Genomic DNA, 20032 nt, shown 5'->3' on the forward strand with positions numbered 1-20032 from the left:
TTGCTTTCGAAAAATTCTGTAATAATATTCGGACACATTTCAACTTCAGTGAATCTCCAATTAATCTCATTAGAGAAATGCTGATATGTAAGGTATCACATGCAGACACATTAACTCCCATGAAATGTTACGGAGCATAATATTATCAAAGTCCCCTTGCTGAAACCATAGCCCTGCCCCTTTGCCCTTTCAAAGTACTTATGTAATTCCCCAAAATGATGCAGGTTTTTTTAATAGGCATACAGAGGGCACAATTAAAAATGCCTGCGTCCCCATACGAGTTTCAACATCTCCATAGATACGTCTTACAGCGGCCTTTTCCCTCACAGGGAGAAAGAACGTGGGCCTGTTCTCTAAATATAGGCCAACACAGTGCCTTGATCACAGTGCATACAGCTACACACCTCAGTCCTGTTCCATTATTCAGCAGGTCGCTTTTGTGTCCTAGAACAGTGCTATTAATGCTATCCTAGAGATAATTAACATGAATTATCTGTGAGTATGAAGAGGGCTGGAGGGGATAGGGCTTTCTGTTGTTTTTACGTTGGGTACAGGTGGAAATGGTGGCAGGACACTCACACTCACCATCAGTTGCTTCATGGCGGTGTGCTCCTCGTTTTCCCGGGCCGCGTTGTGGTCTTTGTGGACAATCTCCACTCGGATGTCGTTCTTGGCCGACACCACCCCTTTTAGATCTGGTGGAAACAACAGTAAATTACAGCTCAAGATGCTGAGAAACACAATATTCACAAAGACATTGCACTTCCCCCAATATATTCAATACACTGTACTTAAAATTCCCTTGGCATGGCTATTGAGAGTAGAGTCCCCTTCCTCAACAATACTGAGCAAGAGATGCAGTTTATTTTGTTTTGTTGTCAAGATAAGATTATTTTCTGCGTACATAAACACATCTCAAACTGGCCTGACGGTGGCTCATTTAGGACAATGCAGTTCATACTGTCGTATAACAAAGTCTTACTTTCTGTCTTAATTTTGCTTGCAAGTTCTCTCTGGTGAGCACAGATGGAGACGGGTAGTGAGGGCATAACCAGGTGTGCTTCCTCTGTGGTATACAACAACAACATGCTGAACGCTAGTAAAGGGTCCCACACAGGAACTCACGCACGCAGCAGCACAGTTTTAGAAAAGCGCAATGCCTGACTGTTTCTAACCTGAGGCACTATTATGGATGGAATATGAGAAAGGATGGAAGTAACTGTAGCTAGCAATTAATAGTGAGGTAAGTTATACTGCTCAATTATGAGACATGAGCCCTCACACCCTGCACTGGGTGACACAGGTACAAGGATACGTACTTCTCTGAGAGCGGGTACAACAGAAAGCTCCGATGGTCCCCATGAGGACGATGAAAGCCACCAAGGCCCCGACTGCCACCCCGATGATGACCGCCACCGGGAGAGACTCTGTGGATGACAAAACATTCCCTTCTACAATAACACATTGCAAATTCAACCAGCACACTACACATATATCAATTATACATAAATACAAACATGTAAAATGATGACCAAAGTACAAACAATTCCATTTTAAAATAATAAAGACATCACTTCGTTTTACAAATACCCACATCTCAATAACATATTAATCATGAATATTTTCCCAAATGTTTTGGGGGCCAACATAAGAAAAATCTATGTAAGGTTGATAGAAAACATGATTTGTGAACCGTCTTTGTATTTTTTTTTACCAAAATCAATTTTAACAGACAGTACATGACCAAAAGTATGTGGACACCTGCTCATCGAACATCTCATTCAAGAATCATGGGGATTAATATGGAGTTGGTCCCCCCTTTGCTGCTATAACAGCCTCCACTCTTCTGGGAAGGCTTTCAACTAGATGTTGAAACATTGCTGCGTGGACTTGCTTCCATTCAGCCACAAGATCATTAGTGAGGTCGGGCACTGATGTTGGGCGATTAGGCCTGGCACGGAGTCGGCTTTCCAATTCACCCCAAAGGTGTTAGATGGGGTTGAGGTCAGGGCTCTGTGCAGGCCAGTCAAGTTCTTCCACACCGATCTCAACAAACCATTTATTTGTGCACAGGGGCTTTATCATGCTGAAACAGGAAAGGGCCTTCCCCAAACTGTTGCCACATTGTTGGAAGCATAGAATCGTCTAGAATGTCATTGTATGCTGTAGCGTTAAGATTTCTCTTCACTTGAAGTAAGGGGCCTAGCCAGAACCATGAAAAACAGCCCCAGACCATTATTCTTCCTCCACCATACTTTACAGTTGGCACTGTGCATTGGGGCAGGTAGTGTTCTCCTGTCATCCGCCAAACCCAGATTGTCCGTCGTACTGCCAGGTGGTGAGGCGTGATTCATCACTCCAGAGAACCCGTTTCCACTGCTCCAGAGTCCAATGGCGGCGAGCTTTACACCACTCCAGCAGACGCTTGGCAGTGCGAATGGTAATCTTAGGCTTGTGTGCAGCTGCTCATATATATAGTGTATTTCTTATTACAGTGATGATTCCTTCCATTCACATTTAATGTATAGTCACTTACAGAAGCAGCTGACTGTTGTTTCATTGAGTGGTTAAATAGCAACAGGGCTGTGATTTGAATCAGCCTTAAAGGGATACTTTGAGATTTTGGCAGTGAAGCCCATTATCTAGTTCCCCAGAGTCAGATGAACTCGTGGATACCTTCGTATTGTCTCTGTGTGCAGTTTGAAGAAAGTAGCGCAATTACTAACTTGGCGTTAGTGCAATGACTGGAAATCTATGGGAACAGCTAGCATGCTCCTGTAGACGTTCAGTCATTTCGCTAACGCTACAGTAGTTATCATTGGCTTGCGAAACTACCTCTAACTTCCTTCATACTGGACAGAGACATTAAAACGTTATGTTAGAGTTCATCTGACTGGGGAATTACAGTAGATAAAGGGCTTGATTGCCAACATCTTGAAGTATCCCTTTAAAATATCTATGAGTGTCCCGATTTCACTGCTATAATGACGACTTAGTCACCCACCTACATTAATTACCTCCCCGCACTTTAAACAAATGCAACACAACAGAGTGCCTTTTCCCCAGCATTAACGTCTATTTAATGCGTTCATTAATCAATGTCCCTTTCAAATAAGCCAGCAATACATTATAATTTATGGGGAGTGAATAAAAACAAATCTTCCCCATTGAAGAGACAGAGCCACATGTCCAGCTATGAAGCCCAGCCAAACAAATAAAGGCTTTTAATAATAAAGCATTGGTTTAAATAAAGCCATAGTTATATTTGTGTTGTCGTGTGGTATGACTACTGATGTGGTATGACTACGTGACTCTGCACTTGAGTTGCATCTTTTCTCAACTAGCTAATTAATTGCCTACAAATTAATCACACTGTCATTGAATATATAAAATGAGTGCATTAACTACAAATGCATTGGCTGTTTATTTAATATCTGTCCGATTTCAACAGTCTGGGTCATCCTATTGTCCTAAAGCGAAATAATGTGAAGTGTTGATAAAACAGACACAATAAAAATGTCCCACCCAAATGAGATAGGTGTTGTCAACTCCTAAACACTGAATGGTGCATGTGGGTTTCATTGTGGTTTGTGACTGATAATGATATAATGGTTGGTTCAACACTTGTAAACCCATCAAATCCATTGACATTCATACTGTCTAGTTCTTTTACACGCACGCACGCACACACACACACACACACACACACACACACACACACACAAACACACACACACACACAAACCAAAACACAGCACTACTCTATTTGACACTACTCTACACTACACTAGAACCACGGCCACCACAGTGTTAAAGTAGAGAAGGTGGAACCTGTCGATCCTTGGCTCCCACCTTGTTCCTTGAGGCGGATGATCTCTGTGTCAGACCCAAAGCTGTTCCAGGCTGTGCAGTTGTAGATGGTCTGGAAGTCTGCAGGGACGATGTTACTCATGGTCAGAGTAGATATGACCCCTTCCTCGGTGCTGACCGTCTCCACCGTGTAACGGCCAGATGTCCCTGACTCCAGCACTGTCTCCTTCCATGACCAGGCCTGTAAGGGGATCACAAGTTAAACATGAGGGGGGAGGAGTTCCCCATATTTCACTGGGTGATCTGGAGCAATTGACAACAATTGATTGCAGACGAAGAAGATTAATTGTAAGCACTTTTCTGGTTGTTAAAGCATATTCATAAGCATGAAAGCAAATTACTTTCACATTTATCCTGGATAAATATACCTCTTTAGAACCTGCCATCAAATCAACAGCATAGTAATTATGCAGCAAGGTAATGGCCAGCATCAATACACAAAACACTAATTAGTAGATTACAATTATGCAAAAACACACACACTCACATGTGAACTCACATGTGTACGCATGCACGCACGCACGCACGCACGCACGCACGCACGCACGCACGCACGCACACACACACACACACACACACACACACACACACACACACACACACACACACACACACACACACACACACACACACACACACACACACACACACACACACACACACACACACACACACACACATACACAGTTAATGGAACAAGAGAGGGCTCTGAGAGTAAGCTGTTTATCTAAGGGCCATAAATCTTAATGGGATCTGTGCTAAAAGAGCATCAGCATGCATTCAATTACAAATGAAGTGTCTAAGCTTGCCATGCTTCATACCTTCTCATTCATTCAACAATAAACAGTTAGAATACTATTATAATCATTAAACTGATATCTTTCTCAGTTGTATTGCATGTGTTCTTAGATGGTTTAATCAAATGCTAATAACGCAACAGGAGCCCTGTCAGGTCACCATGGCCGTAATGCAACCCATATACCATGCAATGCTGTGGCCAGTAGAGATAAGTAGAAGAGATAGATATTGAAGGAAGTGGTGTTGGTGTTACTCACGATGCGGTCTGGAGGTGGAGTGCTCCGGATGAAGCACTTGATCTCTCCCTTCTCCCCGTGGAGAGCCTGATGTGTCTGGGTACTGGAGATGGTGGGCGGGCCTGTGGAGAGGGCACAGACGATAACATATCAACACTGTACCATGAAGGCCTGTGGAGAGGGCACAGAGGAGAACATATCAACACTGTACCATGAAGGCCTGTGGAGAGGGCACAGAGGAGAACATATCAACACTGTACCATGAAGGCCAATCACAAACCCACACATTACCACAATCAACCACTTCCAGATTCCTGTGGGTTCACATTCATGCCATGTAACACTGATGCAATCAAGTTGTGCTGCAGTCAATTAAGCGGTATACCCCTAACAGCATTCTTTCACAGTAAACCCTACTTCCAATTTCCAACCGACTCGACATGCCGGCAGTAAACAGTCATTTTGGACTCCCGGCGCTGAGGATTGCATTGTGGTTCGATACGAACATCGCATCTAACCTCCACAATATCACCAAGGGCATGTTAGGGCTGTATGAAGGGCATTCATGTGGGCCCAGCCTTCATTCTGAATTGTGAAAAAGTGGATTTATGGTGCTCTTGATTTCTCCCACTAAGATAAGGGTCATGGTGGCGAGAAGAGAGGCATTTCTATGGGCGTAATCATGATGAAGAAATGTCATTGCGGAGAGATAACACTCCTCCCTGTGTCTCTGCACATTCAATTTAGCTCTCCAGAGCCTTGCACTTTGACCCGCAGCGATGCCATCAATTGGATAACCTCCAGTCCTCCCTCACGACAACAGAGGAAGCAGTCTATCTGCTTAAACAACCAGTAAAAACATTGGAAAAACAATTTATAGTGATTTAAGAGGTTTAAGTATAGAGTAGTGGGGAAACAACTTCATTAGTAAGAAGGTGAGCTTCCTACCAACTCCCCTCCAACCCGTTCCTGTTCTCTCTGCCGATACATAATTGCAGTTTATTACCTGTCTCTTATTAAAATAAATTAGCATTTTAATTCGATTCTGGCAGATGGTGTCTTGGTATGCCACTGCATGCAGGAGACTGGGAGCTAGGCTGCTGCTGCTGTGGAATGATTGCTGCAAACTAACAGCACCGCATTGAGCACTATATGTTGTGAAATTGTTAGATATCCCTTGTTAGATATTACTGCACGGTCGGAGCTAGAAGCACAAGCATTTTGCTACACCTGCAATAACATCTGCTAAACACGTGTATGTGACAAATAAAATGTTATTTTATTTTATTTTATTTATGCCGCAACACCACTGTCTTAGTAGCCTATGGTGGACTGGCATGGGCGGTCCGGTCTATGTGGTTGCATGCATAAGAATGTGTGTGTGTGTGGGAGTGTGTGGGTGTGTGTGGCTGGAATGGGCTCATGTGGTAAACACACTCAGATCTATTCCTCCCGGGCTGCCCAAGGCGAGCGCTGGTGGCTCAGGAGAATCTGCTCTGTGGATCAGGGCTGCAAATGAGGAATATAATTAGATGGTTTTATCTCCCTGCCTCAGACTGCTGGGGTGTGGTGGCTCCTCCAGAGGATAGGGAGGAGTGTGTGTGTGTGTGTGTGTGTGTGTGTGTGTGTGTGTGTGTGTGTGTGTGTGTGTGTGTGTGTGTGTGTGTGTGTGTGTGTGTGTGTGTGTGCGTGCGTGCGTGCGTGCGTGCGTGCGTGCGTGCGTGCGTGCGTGCGTGCGTGCGTGCGTGCGTGCGTGCGTGCGTGCGTGCGTGTGTGTGCGCGTGCACAAACTGTGTGATCAGAGCAAGAGGGAGTTGGTGGGTGGTGTGAATGGCACAACTACACTGCTCCAACTGTCAGTAGACACAGTCGATATGGTAGGAGACATGTTTTTTTTAGAGAGGCGGGGAGGCTATGGAGTGGGCCGCCTCACAATCTGATTCTTTGTTATCGTTTATTCATCACCTTGTCGAAAGAGCCTACGTCAAAGACCGGGCCTTGCATTTCCAAACAGAGTTGGAAGTATAGTCTGAGCTTTGAAAAGATGTGTCACTTTGTGCTTCCTTGCAGCAGCTCATTTCAAAGCACCTCAGAGCTGTTGTACTCTATTAGTTTCTCTGTCACATCCATTTGAATGGCATTTCTCCGCTGAATTATTCATTTGCGCTGGTTTCTTTAAGCTCTGTCTTGGCACTTGGAGAAGGAATTAAATTCTATTTTATTGAGCATATAAAGACTATGTCTGGGAGAGAAAAAAATAACTACAACAACAAGATGCCCTGTGGGGGACAAGAAGGCACATCGGCCCACTTTCTCCATTAATGTGTTAATGTACTCCCTCTCCCTGGGCTGCCTGACATCTGATTAGACACACATGCAGACAGACATACAGGACAGGAACACCAAGAGATACACATGTGGAAAGATGAAAAGACTCATACCTCTACGAACAAACAGACACACAAATATAATATATTCATGTTCATCGATAGGGACACAAACACATGCAGGCTGCAAATCTCATGCATAAATTCAGTCATATACCTACTAGTTTTCTGTGTGCGTACAATGCTTCAGGATGCATTGAACATACAATCAAAAGAACAAGCACCATACAATAGCTTCACTGAAACAAATATTGAAGCTCAGACTGACTGTGAGGATGTAAACTAGGGTGAGCAATATGTATCCAATAGTGACTCCAACATAAACTGCCTCGCCTGATAGCTATTTGACTATAATTAAATTACACCAGTCCCCAGGGAAGGAGAGGATTCTCTTGTCTGTGTTGCTGCGCAGTGGGAGTCGTTGACATGCAACAGAGGAAAGAACATATTGACATATTCTAAACACGTGCATTTTAATTGTTTGGGTAAAATGATCCAGTCATAAGCGATGGGAAGCAAATAACAAAACATCAAACACATACACACACACTCCCCCATACTGTGCATATACTCTTGAGTATTCCTCAGTCTTTCTCACACATGATCAAGGCAGTCTCCCAAAATGCACGGTCATCTGTCATGACTTTCCCTCACTGTCAGAGCCAATTGGATTCTATTGGATGTCAAAGACTGCAGGTTGATGAGGGCTGAGGAGGATGACGCTTCATCTGCCATAAAGACGACAACTTAAAACAATCAAGAAGCAAACCGCGAGTCCTCTCCACGTGCTGCCACTTCAAAGACTCTGTTTGTACTTTCTCGGCTTGACAGTCTGATTCACAGAGAGGACTTGGTAGGGTAGATATGTGAACATTTTGACTGAGGACCCCTTGTGTGGTTTTCAGAAAGCGTGGATTTAAATTATTCAAAAGGTAAAAAATGATGTGGCTTTTTAATGTCAGAGACAGATCCAGGCCGTGAGGCAAGAGAGGTAGAAGAACAGGCTAACATAAACAAATTAAAGAGAAGTCAAAGACCAATAAAGAACTGAACTCTGCAGAGACCAAGTAAACATTTTCCGCTTTGTGTTATTTTTCACGATGATTGTCCTATGAGTTCTGCTATCATATCGTCTTCATTAAAACAATGCATCTTCTCTTTGTATTGTGTTATATACAGAAGTAATGCAATCCCCATAGATAGTTGTACATAAAAGAAAGAACACATCAATTGGAAAAATAAACTTCAACAGAGATTTTGTTTACTAGTCCAGACAGTAAAAATGATGCTGGGATGAAACAAAACTGTTAAGATGTGAATTAGGAATGACTTTGCTCCATAGTATTGGAGCGCTGATCTTGAACAGAACTAGGCTATTGATAGAACAGGGCCTCATAGCACACACTAGTGGTTGTAATCCAATGTCGAAGGGGGCATTTGGATGCTATTCTCTCTGATAAACAGCTACTGTACAAGTTTGAAAATAAGCTCTTGACAAGCAATGTTTGGTACTTGATGTATATTCAGTCCCAAACTAGCAACAACGCTGCTAACGACAGACATTGTACGGTCGCATTCAAGATATCCAATATATTGTTGAGGACAATACCTCATGAAAACATTCATCTCAACATCTTATCTTCTTTTCTTCTATCTACCACCCATGCAAACGGACATGGTGACAAAAAGTCCTTTAAAGAACATGTACATTCTGTGAATGAAAGCTGCTGCAAGTGTAAATGCATGCTCTGTGAATACCAAGTGGTGGTAATGAAGTCATTTGTCTGAGAGTTGCCGGGTCTCCCACTATTCCATTCCCCGACATTCATTAGTCAGTCACTGCCTGAAAACGTCAACCTCCCTCTCCTCAACTCCTTCAGAATCTAATCGGCATGAAAGCACATTTTCCTGTGTTTAAGGAACGTAAGGCTACATGTGTGCTAGCTATATTTATCCATCCATCCCTGTGTCTTTCTAATAAGGACTGATGAAGCGTAATGGAAAATCAAGTGTAAAGGAAATTAATTGTATCTAATCTGTTACTGTGCGTGCTGTTTCAATAAGGCTGTTAATCTCTCTGCTGTAGTCTACTACACTGAAGCAGAGATGTCTGCAGAGTTGAATTTGAACCCTTTTTCTATTGTAAATGCATTGAGAGATGGCCTCACCAAAAACATTTATTCAGAGCTTAAAGACATGGACAGACTGAGGCCCAATAGCAAACCTTCTCCTTTCACTGTTTTGTTGGAGTGTCCTTGGGGTGAAGATGTGTTTTTGTGTGTAAACCAATGACAAATTGCTTTCTTCTTAGCAGATGTGACCCCCAAACCACCCAAAACATTCCTGACCAGTGTGACACTTACCGTTGACGGTGAGAGAAACCTCCTTCTCCCCAGCGCCTACTCGTGGGACCACGGCACGGCACACATATTTCCCAGCATCTTCCTGTTTCACAGCCTTGAGTGTCAGGATGTTCTCGTTACTTAGTACCTGCCACACAGAGGTCAAGGGTCACTGAATTAGCAGCGAGAGGTCACCTTCACATTTGAGGCAGCACAAAGCAGCCCGTGCTCCTCTTAACGACTTAAAGGCCACCCCTCTTCTATTATTAAAATCCAATTTGGGACCAGGCTCATATGAGAGATGGGCGGTTTTGGTCTCCATCTCCAGGCTCTGATGGTTGATGTATACGGAGTTGAGGAATGAGCCTGGCAGATCAATTGCATGCCCCTCTGCTCACCTCAACACATCTCCAGCCAGGAGTCAGGGAGCAGGGGCACTAACGAGCCCAAACCGCTAGCTGCCTCAGGATGTTTGGATTAATGAGACTTTGAAAACAACTGATTTGAGCTCAAAGGGCACTGCTTGGTCACATGAATCCTGAATGACCTCTACAGTTAGATTTTTTTGGTTTTCAAATAGAATAATTAATGAAGTTACTGCTGTGGCCAGCATGATATGGGGGTGGTTGTGGAAAATATATCACTATAAAGTACATGAAATTGAAAGTATCGGCTAAACTGATTGGAACAATCTACAGTGTATTGCACCTACTCAAAACAAATACCAGAAATGATGAAAGACATTGAATATGGGAATACATACCACTCCAGAGCCCCTCTTCATCCAGACGATGGTGAGGGAGGGGTTTCCCGTCCAGGCACAGTTGAACACAGCATCAGACCCCAGATCCACCTGTAAGGACTGGGGCTCTGCAGCCATGCGTGGACCAACTGCAGGAACACAGAGAGACACCCAGTCAGCATCTAATCAATACAACACCACCAGCACCTCAGAAGACTCTATAAATGGTCAGATACAGAATGTCTATAATCTAAATAGGATGCATAACGTTGGCTGGATATCACCACAGAAAGAGCAACACATTAGTAGCACTCACAGTAGACGTCGACATTGCGGCTGATGTTGGTGCTGCCCAGAGGGTTGGTGACCTCACAGGAGACAGGTTCAGTGTAGAAGGAGTGGTCCACAATGACCTCATAAGTGTCCCCAGAGACCTCCTTGATCACGTTGCCTCCTTTGGCCCACCTGTAGTGAAGGGCAATACACAGAGAGAGAGAGAGAGAGAGAGAGAGAGAGAGAGAGAGAGAGAGAGAGAGAGAGAGAGAGAGAGAGAGAGAGAGAGAGAGAGAGAGAGAGAGAGAGAGAGAGAGAGAGAGAGGAGACCTTGCATGAGAGGGGTGATCTGATAAGAAGCTGTTATTCGCAACTTGCTTTGACCTTAACATTGACCTATGGTCACCTGGCCTATGGTGGTAAGGAAATACTCTGCTGATGGCCCGGAATACCTGCAGTAGAAATACATTTTGAACACAAGTTAGCACCAGACCAATATGAAGAATGGGTTGCTTTTGATTTATAACGTTTCAGTCCTGGTCATCAGTGAGGGATGATGGCACCTGTCTGAAGGATGGTAGGATGTGAGGATGAGGGGAGAGGAAGGTGGGATGAAACATTAAGACCGTTTCTCTCCTTCCCTGTCCATGTCACATTGTTCTCAGAATAAATCATTCCTGTGCAGGTTCTCTGCTGGCTTCAGCATGTTTTTGTGGCAGCCATTCATGCTGTGACATCACAAGCGTCTCAGTGACTGGGGGAGCAGACAGCACGTTCCTCATTACGACAAGCGGAGCGGCGCAGAGCGCAGAGTGGCTAAGAAAAATGTATCACTAAATGACAAACAGGTAGAGTCCCCCCCTGATGATGCCGGATGAAACGTACTGTATGCACATAAAGGCACCTGACGTTAATCAATTTACACAGGTTTGCATGAAGAACATCCGTTTGTGTTGGAGCCATGCCTTCTGTCAGAGGGATGCTTTCTCCCAACTGCTGGGTTAATACTTTTCTGATGTCACCGCTTCTGTCTTGCTCGGCACGCCATACTGGATGGTTCCCTGTTGCTGTGGGAGACAGGGACCATTTATTAAAGCGAGCCAGGGCATGAGTGGATATATTGGGCTTTTTCTCTGGAACATTTACAAGGTATTTTGGGACATTCAACTCTATATACTCCTAAACCTCTCCACTTGCTCAGAAAGAGATGTGTTTGCATGCTGATATGGGCGAAGATAACCTTTCAACTTCTAGCTGTCACAAAACATGGATCTATTTTCTCACCCAAGAGCACAGGGAGCACTGTGCAGTATTCCAGGAATAGGGGACTCGCAGTATTCCAGGGATAGGGGACTCATTTGCTATCCATGAGTGAAGCCTTGGTCTATGCTTGACTCAAATAGTATAATTTAAATGAGAATAGACCTCAATCATTCAGAAAGTGAAGTGAAGCACCTTTCTAATTGGCTCCAGTAGATTATTCTCTGCTGCACATTGTGCTGCTGAGGAGACTATGTTTCCACACTATAAGAGCTAGTTCACTGTGTGCAAAATGAAGTCGCTGAGAGCACTGTCAGCTTAATATGCACAGGGACACTTGGGTTTCCAAAAATATTATAATTAGGACAGATGGGTGTGTTTGGCTCATCTGTCCCTTCCTTACATATTTGGTCCAGGAGGAGAATGTGCTGGATTTGGGAAAACATATTATTACCATTGCAGTAAGCTACACACAGCTACACACACACTGTCTGTATTGTCCCTCAAGAAAACAATTCTGTACACAAACTGTTCAATAAAAGATTACGATAATGACTACGATAATGATGATGATGATGATGGTTTCTAAATCTCACAACACACTGTCTATGAATATTAGATAAGAATTCCCTAGACAATGTCAATAAATCCGCTGATGATGACAGCAATCATCAATGCCCTCTGAATCTCAGTGTCGGATGATGAATGACTCCACAGGCTGTGACTGAGAGTGTATGGTTGATAGAGTACTGGAGGAGTTACAGTGAGTTAAGCACAGAAGTTTGGCCAGCAGGTCTCTCCCAATTGGAGTGTGAGGCTGCCAGGGCTGGGAGGTCCACAGTGTAGCGAGAGCAGAGACAGAATGCTAGTGCCTGCAGGGAGTGTGAGAGCTCGGCTGATGTGCTGGTCCCCATCCAAGAGAGTCTAAACATAGCCAGCTCTGCATCCATCAGACACCTGCATCTCCTCTGGGAGGGCAGAGGGGCCAGCGAAAACTTACTCAACAGCTCACTTACCACCCGGACCTATTCAGGGTTTAGGTCACACAATGAGGTGCAAGTCAGGTGTATGCCTCAGGGTGTTTGTGTACGTGTGTGTGTGTGTGTGTGCGCGCGTGGCAATATCAGTGAAATCAGTGTGTAGCAGGGAAAGAACAACCTTGTTCTCTCCCACTGATATGATTAAGGGGATAGCAATGGTAAACTGAATTATATTAAATTCAACAGCTATCTATGTCATTAGCATATAAAATAAATTGTTATTATTATTATTATTATCAGCATGGTTAAGTACACCACAGCACAGATTATGTTGCTCATTTGCATTTTCTTAATGTTGAATATATCAAAAAACTTATTTCAATGGAAAGTAGAGACTTTGAATGAAATGTTTATATGAAATAAGACAGAAATGTCTCTTGGTTTGACATAATATGACAAAAGGCCCAATATTAGAAGGGAGAACAAAAACATTGTCTATAGTTCCAACACAGTGTGAATGACATTCCAATATTCTGTCTGCCATGAGGTAGGGGACATGAGCAAAGATGATGAGACTGTCAGTTTGGTGCCTCACAATTCATATAAAACCAGGAAGTCTGTTTGTCTGGCAATGAAATCACAACATGGTAGAACATCGCTGTTGTACCTTCCTTTAAAACATTACTGGCATTAGCGGCATGGTACCAGTCAAGATAGTGTGCACAGCCAAAGTGTTTATGCCAGTAGAGCAGACAAGATGGATTTAATTTGCTGTGCCTGCTGCTGTTTTTCTTTTCTCTCTCGCTATCCTCCTCGTCGGCTGGATGCACTGGGTGGCACAAAGCGAGTCGCAGGGGAAGCACGGTCATGGAAAAACAAACAGTGGCGGTGCCCACAGACAACCTGATGGAAAGCGCCATGATGTAAAACCTCTTCATTAGCCACCTCAGAGACACAGACGAGGAGAAGGTAGATGATAGAACTGACAAAGAAAATCAACAAACTAGCAACATCATCATCATTGTTAAACTGGGGAAAGAATTGGGGATGGTGTTTGCTGGGCGAAGGAGAGGGATGTCTTTGTTGTCGCGTGGTAGAATGCTCTGACAAGGGACCTGAAACTCCTCTTCTGTCGTGTCCCTCTCTGGAGCGCCTCTTCTTTGAGTAGTGAAAAAAAACCTTTGTGTATTTATGACCAGGGTGTTGAATATGATGTTGATGTATTGTGGTTGCCCCTCATGCTTCCATTAGGCAATGAAGATTCCATAACAGCTCTATTGTTTTACAATTCCTCAATTTACACCAACACACTCAGACAAAAACACAAACTTACTTCCAACAGTACTTCCCTCCCTATCTAGCCTATGCGGAGTCGCAAAAATCAGGTTTTTCAACCTAACTTCCGTTTCCCCTTAAAAATATAAGTGGGAACTCCGCTCAGGCGTCTTTCTACGCCTGCTAAATTAGGTCACTCCCTCTACTCAGTACTATCCCTGAGACACATGCTCTCTCCACCCAGGAGTTAGAGTGCTGGCTCTGCCTGAGAGATATCTGTAGACTAGAGACTTATTTCCATTAGCGTCATAGATCGGCCAATCACAGCAAATAGAAATCACCATGTCATTGTCTCCTCCTCTGCTACCTTGGCTCTGTCTGTGTGCTTATTGAAATGGAGGATGGGATGGCAGTGTGGGCGTGCTGGGGAGGTTGGCAGAGGGGCCATCACTCTAAGGCCTGCCCTGTCCTTGTTCCGTATCTGATCTCCAGAGACAGGGTGTATTAGAGCTGACTAACGGCCACACCACACCGCTAGCTCCCTTCTCTGCACTGCTGTAACTCTCTCTGGGGGACAAGGGGGGTTCTCCTCAGTCAACTCCCCAGTGGAGAGCTCTCCCTGGGAGACATTTACATTTTAGTCATTTAGCAGACACTCTTATCCAGAGCGACTTACAGTTAGTGAGTGCATACATTATTTTTTTCATACTGGCCCCCTGTGGGAATCAAACCCACAACCCTGCAAATGCCATGCTCTACCAACTGAGCTACATTCCTGCTGGCCATTGCCTCCCCTACCCTGGACGAATTGTGCGCCGCCCCATGGGTCTCCCGGTCGCGGCCGGCTACGACAGAGCCTGGATACGAACCAGGATCTCTAGTGGCACAGCTAGCACTGCGATGCAGTGCCTTAGACCACTGCGCCACTCGGGAGACAGGAGTGTCCAACACTCCCCCATGTGGACTGAGGCAGGGTAGAGATAAAATAACGTATGGTTCTTTATGAGAACGTGTGCTAAAAGTATCGTAAACTAATCTGCACTGATGCATATTAGAAAAAGGTTACATATTATCACAGTCCAGTGAACAGAAGTGAAGTGTGGGTTCAGATGTGCAAAGGACTCAACTGAAAGTGGTATTGGATCCTAACACTAGTGAAACCCTTCTAGAAAGTGCCTATTTCAGCCTGAAGTTCAACACCCCTCCTTCTTTCATTACTTTTTCCCATGGTTTCCCAGGCCAAAGGAAAATACATCTCAACCACCAAGGCTCCTTAGGACCCAGGCCCTGTAGACATGTCAGCGGAACATTGATCCCCACTACAAAGGAGACTGATTTCCACAGCGATTGTAGCAGAAGACCTGCCTTTGGTGTATACCTGCACAATCAAACACAAGTCTTGTTTGCCTTGATATCTGTTTTTTAAAAGGGCAGAATCCATCAAAGGACCGTCTCTGTTTTGCCACCTGTGAGTGTGTTGTAGATCCATTTAATTTCCCAATACTGCTTCAGACTCAGTGTCGGCCGGGCAATTCCCTTTGCTATTGATTTTGTTCCACTTACTCTTCCCTTGGTTTTAAAACCCACACAGAAAAGCATGTCTTGACAAATCACCTTGGCATTACACCTCTTCAAGGACCAAGTAAGATTTCATGAGAAGAAATAACTTATATTTCTTCTTTATCCCCAATACTCTCTGAGAAGAAAGGAAATGTTTCTTGTGAGAATTGAAAAACTCAGTGCTCCAAATCAAGTCTCTCAGTGTGTGCTTGCAGTTGTCAGGCAAAATCCAAAAAGGATTGCGAAAAATAATAAGACATGGGTTCTGCGTAGGTTCAGAAGATCAACCCACTCCTTCCACTCAAATATCCATTGGCCCTGCTTCAGTACTCTGAGTCCAATGTCGCCCTTTTAACATGAGACCTTGTAACCTTGACAACCTCATCAGATACAACACAATGCCAGCTGTTCTCCCACTCATGGTAGTGTATCTATGTTCAGGGGATATTGACAACATTATCTCAAAACAAAAGCCATGCAAGTCAATCCATTAATTAGTCTCTAAGTACATGACTGGGAATGAATTTCAACAGACATTTGTCATTCGATTTTCCTCTGTATGGCTCTCTGTGAATATTTTCCAAATTGACAAGAGATTTAATAGTGTCACGGCATCATAAGAATTCTCTGACAGTGATTAATACCATCAATAATGAAGTGCCACATTTCACTTAATGTGAGAAGTTATTAGTTACAAGCAACATAAATCAGAGAGGACCTTTGTATATCATTTGAAATTTGTTTCAGCCTTTTTCTTTCTCATTACGGGGCATTGCATAATACAGTATGTCTGGCCCACATATATTTTTCTATGATACATTTCTCCTTTAGGGACTACTAATGGAGTTTAAACTAAAGTTCCCAGACAGCATGTTCAAAGTCTTGCCAAGGAATCAAGTTCAGAGTGAAAATAATCTAATATAGACTTTCATGAGAGAGGGGTGGAGAGAGAGAGAGAGAGAGAGAGAGAGAGAGAGAGAGAGAGAGAGAGAGAGATAGAGAGAGACAGAGAGACAGACAGACAGACAGACAGACAGACAGACAGACAGACAGACAGACAGACAGACAGACAGACAGACAGACAGACAGACAGACAGACAGACAGACATTAGGTATGCATGTACAGTATAGGTAGGTAATCTCACCTATACAGTGTGACGGGTGGGTTAGCCTTGGCCGAGCAGTGGAACTTGACCAGGTTTCCTTCCAGAATGGGTTGAGGCTCCACTGACAGATTGACAAGTGGCAAATCTGTATGGACACACACCAGAGACAGACGACCAATTATAAAAGGCCCCCGTAACTACCTTACAGGAATCTAGGGCAGTTGCTCCATACAGTAGCTTGTGTTGTGTGATATTTTCACAGGTGCGGAAATACACGAACTAAACCAAAAAAAAAAAGTTAATTAGAGACATTAAAGAGCAGAAAAACACAAGAAATCAAAGCAAATACTACAACTCTTGATAATGAGTTTTTCAGTAATTGGCGATTTGCAAATAAGGATGAATTGAAACAGTGATTTGCCCGCTAAACACTCCATTATAATTACAATAATGAATAAACACAGAGATAGACACTATTAAAACTACTCTTAAAATAGCAAACACATAGATTATGTTAATTCAATAAACAGCAATTCAATGTATCTAAATGAAAAAGGTAAAGCATTCTTTTTGAAGATACGTTTTAATCGCTTTTCATCTCTGGAAGGCAAATAGTGTATCCTCCACTTCGGTCCTCCTTTATGTTCAGATAAAACTTTTCAAATACAGCAAGCTATTTTTCAATTAAGTCCAGCATTGATGAAAGGGCCATTGGGATAGCCTGTAAAGTATGTAAAGGGTTTGGAGGGCCAAAAGGCCTCATCAAATACTGGCAGTCTGAGTGATAAAAAAACAATGGTCTTTCAGTATAAGCTCCATCTCTCAACATCATGGGGCGACTCAAAGGTTGTCTGATATCACTAATGGAACACGGCAGTAATGAGCATGGCCCCTCTCGTCTTTCTCTACGGCTGCTGCTTCAATCCAAATGGACTACTGCCTCTTAACTTCTACTGTGGCAACAGTCCAAGCCTTTTCCATTTCTAGCTTCATATGTAGATTGCTTTTAATTCAATCAAGTCCTTGATTCAACTTTGCTTGATGAAATCTAAAGCAACTCTGCTGGGAAATAGGGTGGCATGGCATAAATGATATGACTAATCATATGTACAGTGGGTTCCAGAATTATTGACACCCTTGATAAAGATGAGCAATAATAACTGTATAAAATAAATAATTATAATACTGAGCTATATTGTATGCTAAGGAAATTGGGAAATTATATTATTTTATACATACACTTGCTCAGAAAAATAGATTTAGTTTAACAAGTGATATTTTTTTTCTCAAAAATCTAGAGGTCAAAATTATTGACACCCCTGAAGAGTTTAGTATTTGTCCCATATTCATACTGTAGCACGCAATGACTACATAAAGCTTGGGACACTTGCATTTGCAGTTCGTTTAGGTTGTGTTTCAGTTTACTTTGTGCCCAATTTAAAAGGAATGGTATATAATGTATTGTGTCATTTTGGAGACACCTTTATTGTAAATAAGAATAGAATATGTTTCTAAACACTTCTATATGAATGTGGATGCTACCATGATTACAGATAATCCTGAATGAATCGTGAATAATGATGAGTGAGAAAGTTACATAGGGTCAAAGAACATACCCCCAAAGCATGCTAACCTCTCACCATTACCAATACCAGGGGAGGTTAGCATGTCTTGGGGGTATGATCTTTGACCCTCTGTAACTTTCTCACTCACCATTATTCATGATTCATAAAGTAAACTTTTGACAACTTTATCTATTTAAAAAATCTGCAAAATTATGATTACAGGATGTTGTTTCCAATGATAAATTTGGCTTGACCCTACAGCCTACAGATGAATATATGAATGAAGAATGATAGATATGTGCAGCAAGATGTTACATCATCATTATTTCAAACTGGAAAGGTCCAAAGCCTCACCAGACCATAGACCTCCCTAGCCTTAAACTTTGAGAAAGTAGAATAATTACACATCTGTCGTTATGTAATTTGGACAGCCTTGGGCACATTAGCAAAAACAGCAGTAGATTTGACATGGAGAGAAATACAGAGATCCCAGGGGTTGGTGCAGGTGCAGCAAACATCCATTTGGATGGTCCTGTCTCCATGTGCTCTGTGTCCAATTACACTAATGTAACATCCAGGGGCCCAGTTATTTGGATGCAGCGGTAACAGTGTGGCGGGCTGTGGGCACAGCCACTGAGAACAGTTAGGCTGCTGTTGCTCAGCCCAATCCTCCCAGCGTTGTAGGAAGAAGCTTACACTTGAGTCATTCAGCAGACACTCTTATCCAAATCATCTTACGGTAGTGAGTACCTACATTTTCATACTTTTATTCCATACTGTTGCCCCATGGGAATCGAACCCACAACCCTGGCGTTGTAAGCACCATGCTCTAACAACTGAGCCACACGGGACCAGGATGCATGTGAGTGATGAGGTGTGTGTGTGTTTCTGTGTGTGTGTTTCTTCTTGCGCGTAAGTGTGCACAGTGGTGGAAAAAGTACCCAATTGTTGTACTTTAGTAAAAGTAAAGATACCTCAATAGAAAATGACTTAAGTAAAATTGAAAGTCACCCAGTAAAATCCTACTTGAGTAAAAGTCTAAAAGTATTTGGTTTTAAATATACTTAAGTATCAAAAGTAAAAGTAAATGTATAAATTATTTCAAATTCCTTATATTAAGCAAACCAGACAGCACCATTTTCTTGTTTTTTAAATTACGGATGGCTAGGGGCACACTCCAACACTCAGACATCATTTACAAACAAAGCATGTGTTTAGTGAGTCTGTCAGATCAGAGGCAGTAGGGATGACCAGGGATGTTCTCTTGATAAGTGCGTGAATTAGACAATTTTCCTGTCCTGCTAAGCATTCAAAATGTAACGAGTACTTTTGGGTGTCAGGAACAATGTATGGAGTAAAAAGTACATAATTTTCTTTAGGAATGTAGTGAAGTAAAAGTAAAAATAAGAAAGTAAGGTACACATACCCCATAAAACTACTTAAGTAGTGCTTTAAAGTATTTTTACTTAAGTACTTTACACCACTGAGTGAAAGGGGTAGGGGGGGGGGGGGCTGTTTGCCCTGTGGATGTACAGCTGCTCTAGGCAAGCTCAGCTGCCGCCGCACCCCAGAGGGAGGGTGGTCCAGGTGCCATGCATACCCCTCATCTACTCCCTCAGCAGCTTTTTAGGACACTAT

At 43.1% G+C, this 20032-nt stretch overlaps 1 protein-coding gene across 1 annotated transcript in view; it reads right to left on the bottom strand.

The window, feature by feature from the left end:
- LOC311105697 (kin of IRRE-like protein 3) overlaps window positions 1-20032 on the bottom strand; it is a gene marked incomplete at both ends in the record, with an annotated part of 63388 nt that overhangs the window by 4137 nt on the left and 39219 nt on the right. Inside the window, 8 exons of the mRNA XM_084147916.1 lie at window positions 586-695; window positions 1320-1427; window positions 3853-4051; window positions 4926-5026; window positions 9655-9781; window positions 10397-10524; window positions 10692-10840; window positions 16869-16974. Coding sequence (XP_084004042.1) covers window positions 586-695; window positions 1320-1427; window positions 3853-4051; window positions 4926-5026; window positions 9655-9781; window positions 10397-10524; window positions 10692-10840; window positions 16869-16974 — 1028 coding nt within the window. The remainder of the gene's footprint in view (window positions 1-585; window positions 696-1319; window positions 1428-3852; window positions 4052-4925; window positions 5027-9654; window positions 9782-10396; window positions 10525-10691; window positions 10841-16868; window positions 16975-20032) is intronic.

This window comes from Coregonus lavaretus (genome assembly GCF_964263955.1).
Source record: "Coregonus lavaretus genome assembly, chromosome: 30".
NCBI lineage: Eukaryota > Metazoa > Chordata > Actinopteri > Salmoniformes > Salmonidae > Coregonus > Coregonus lavaretus.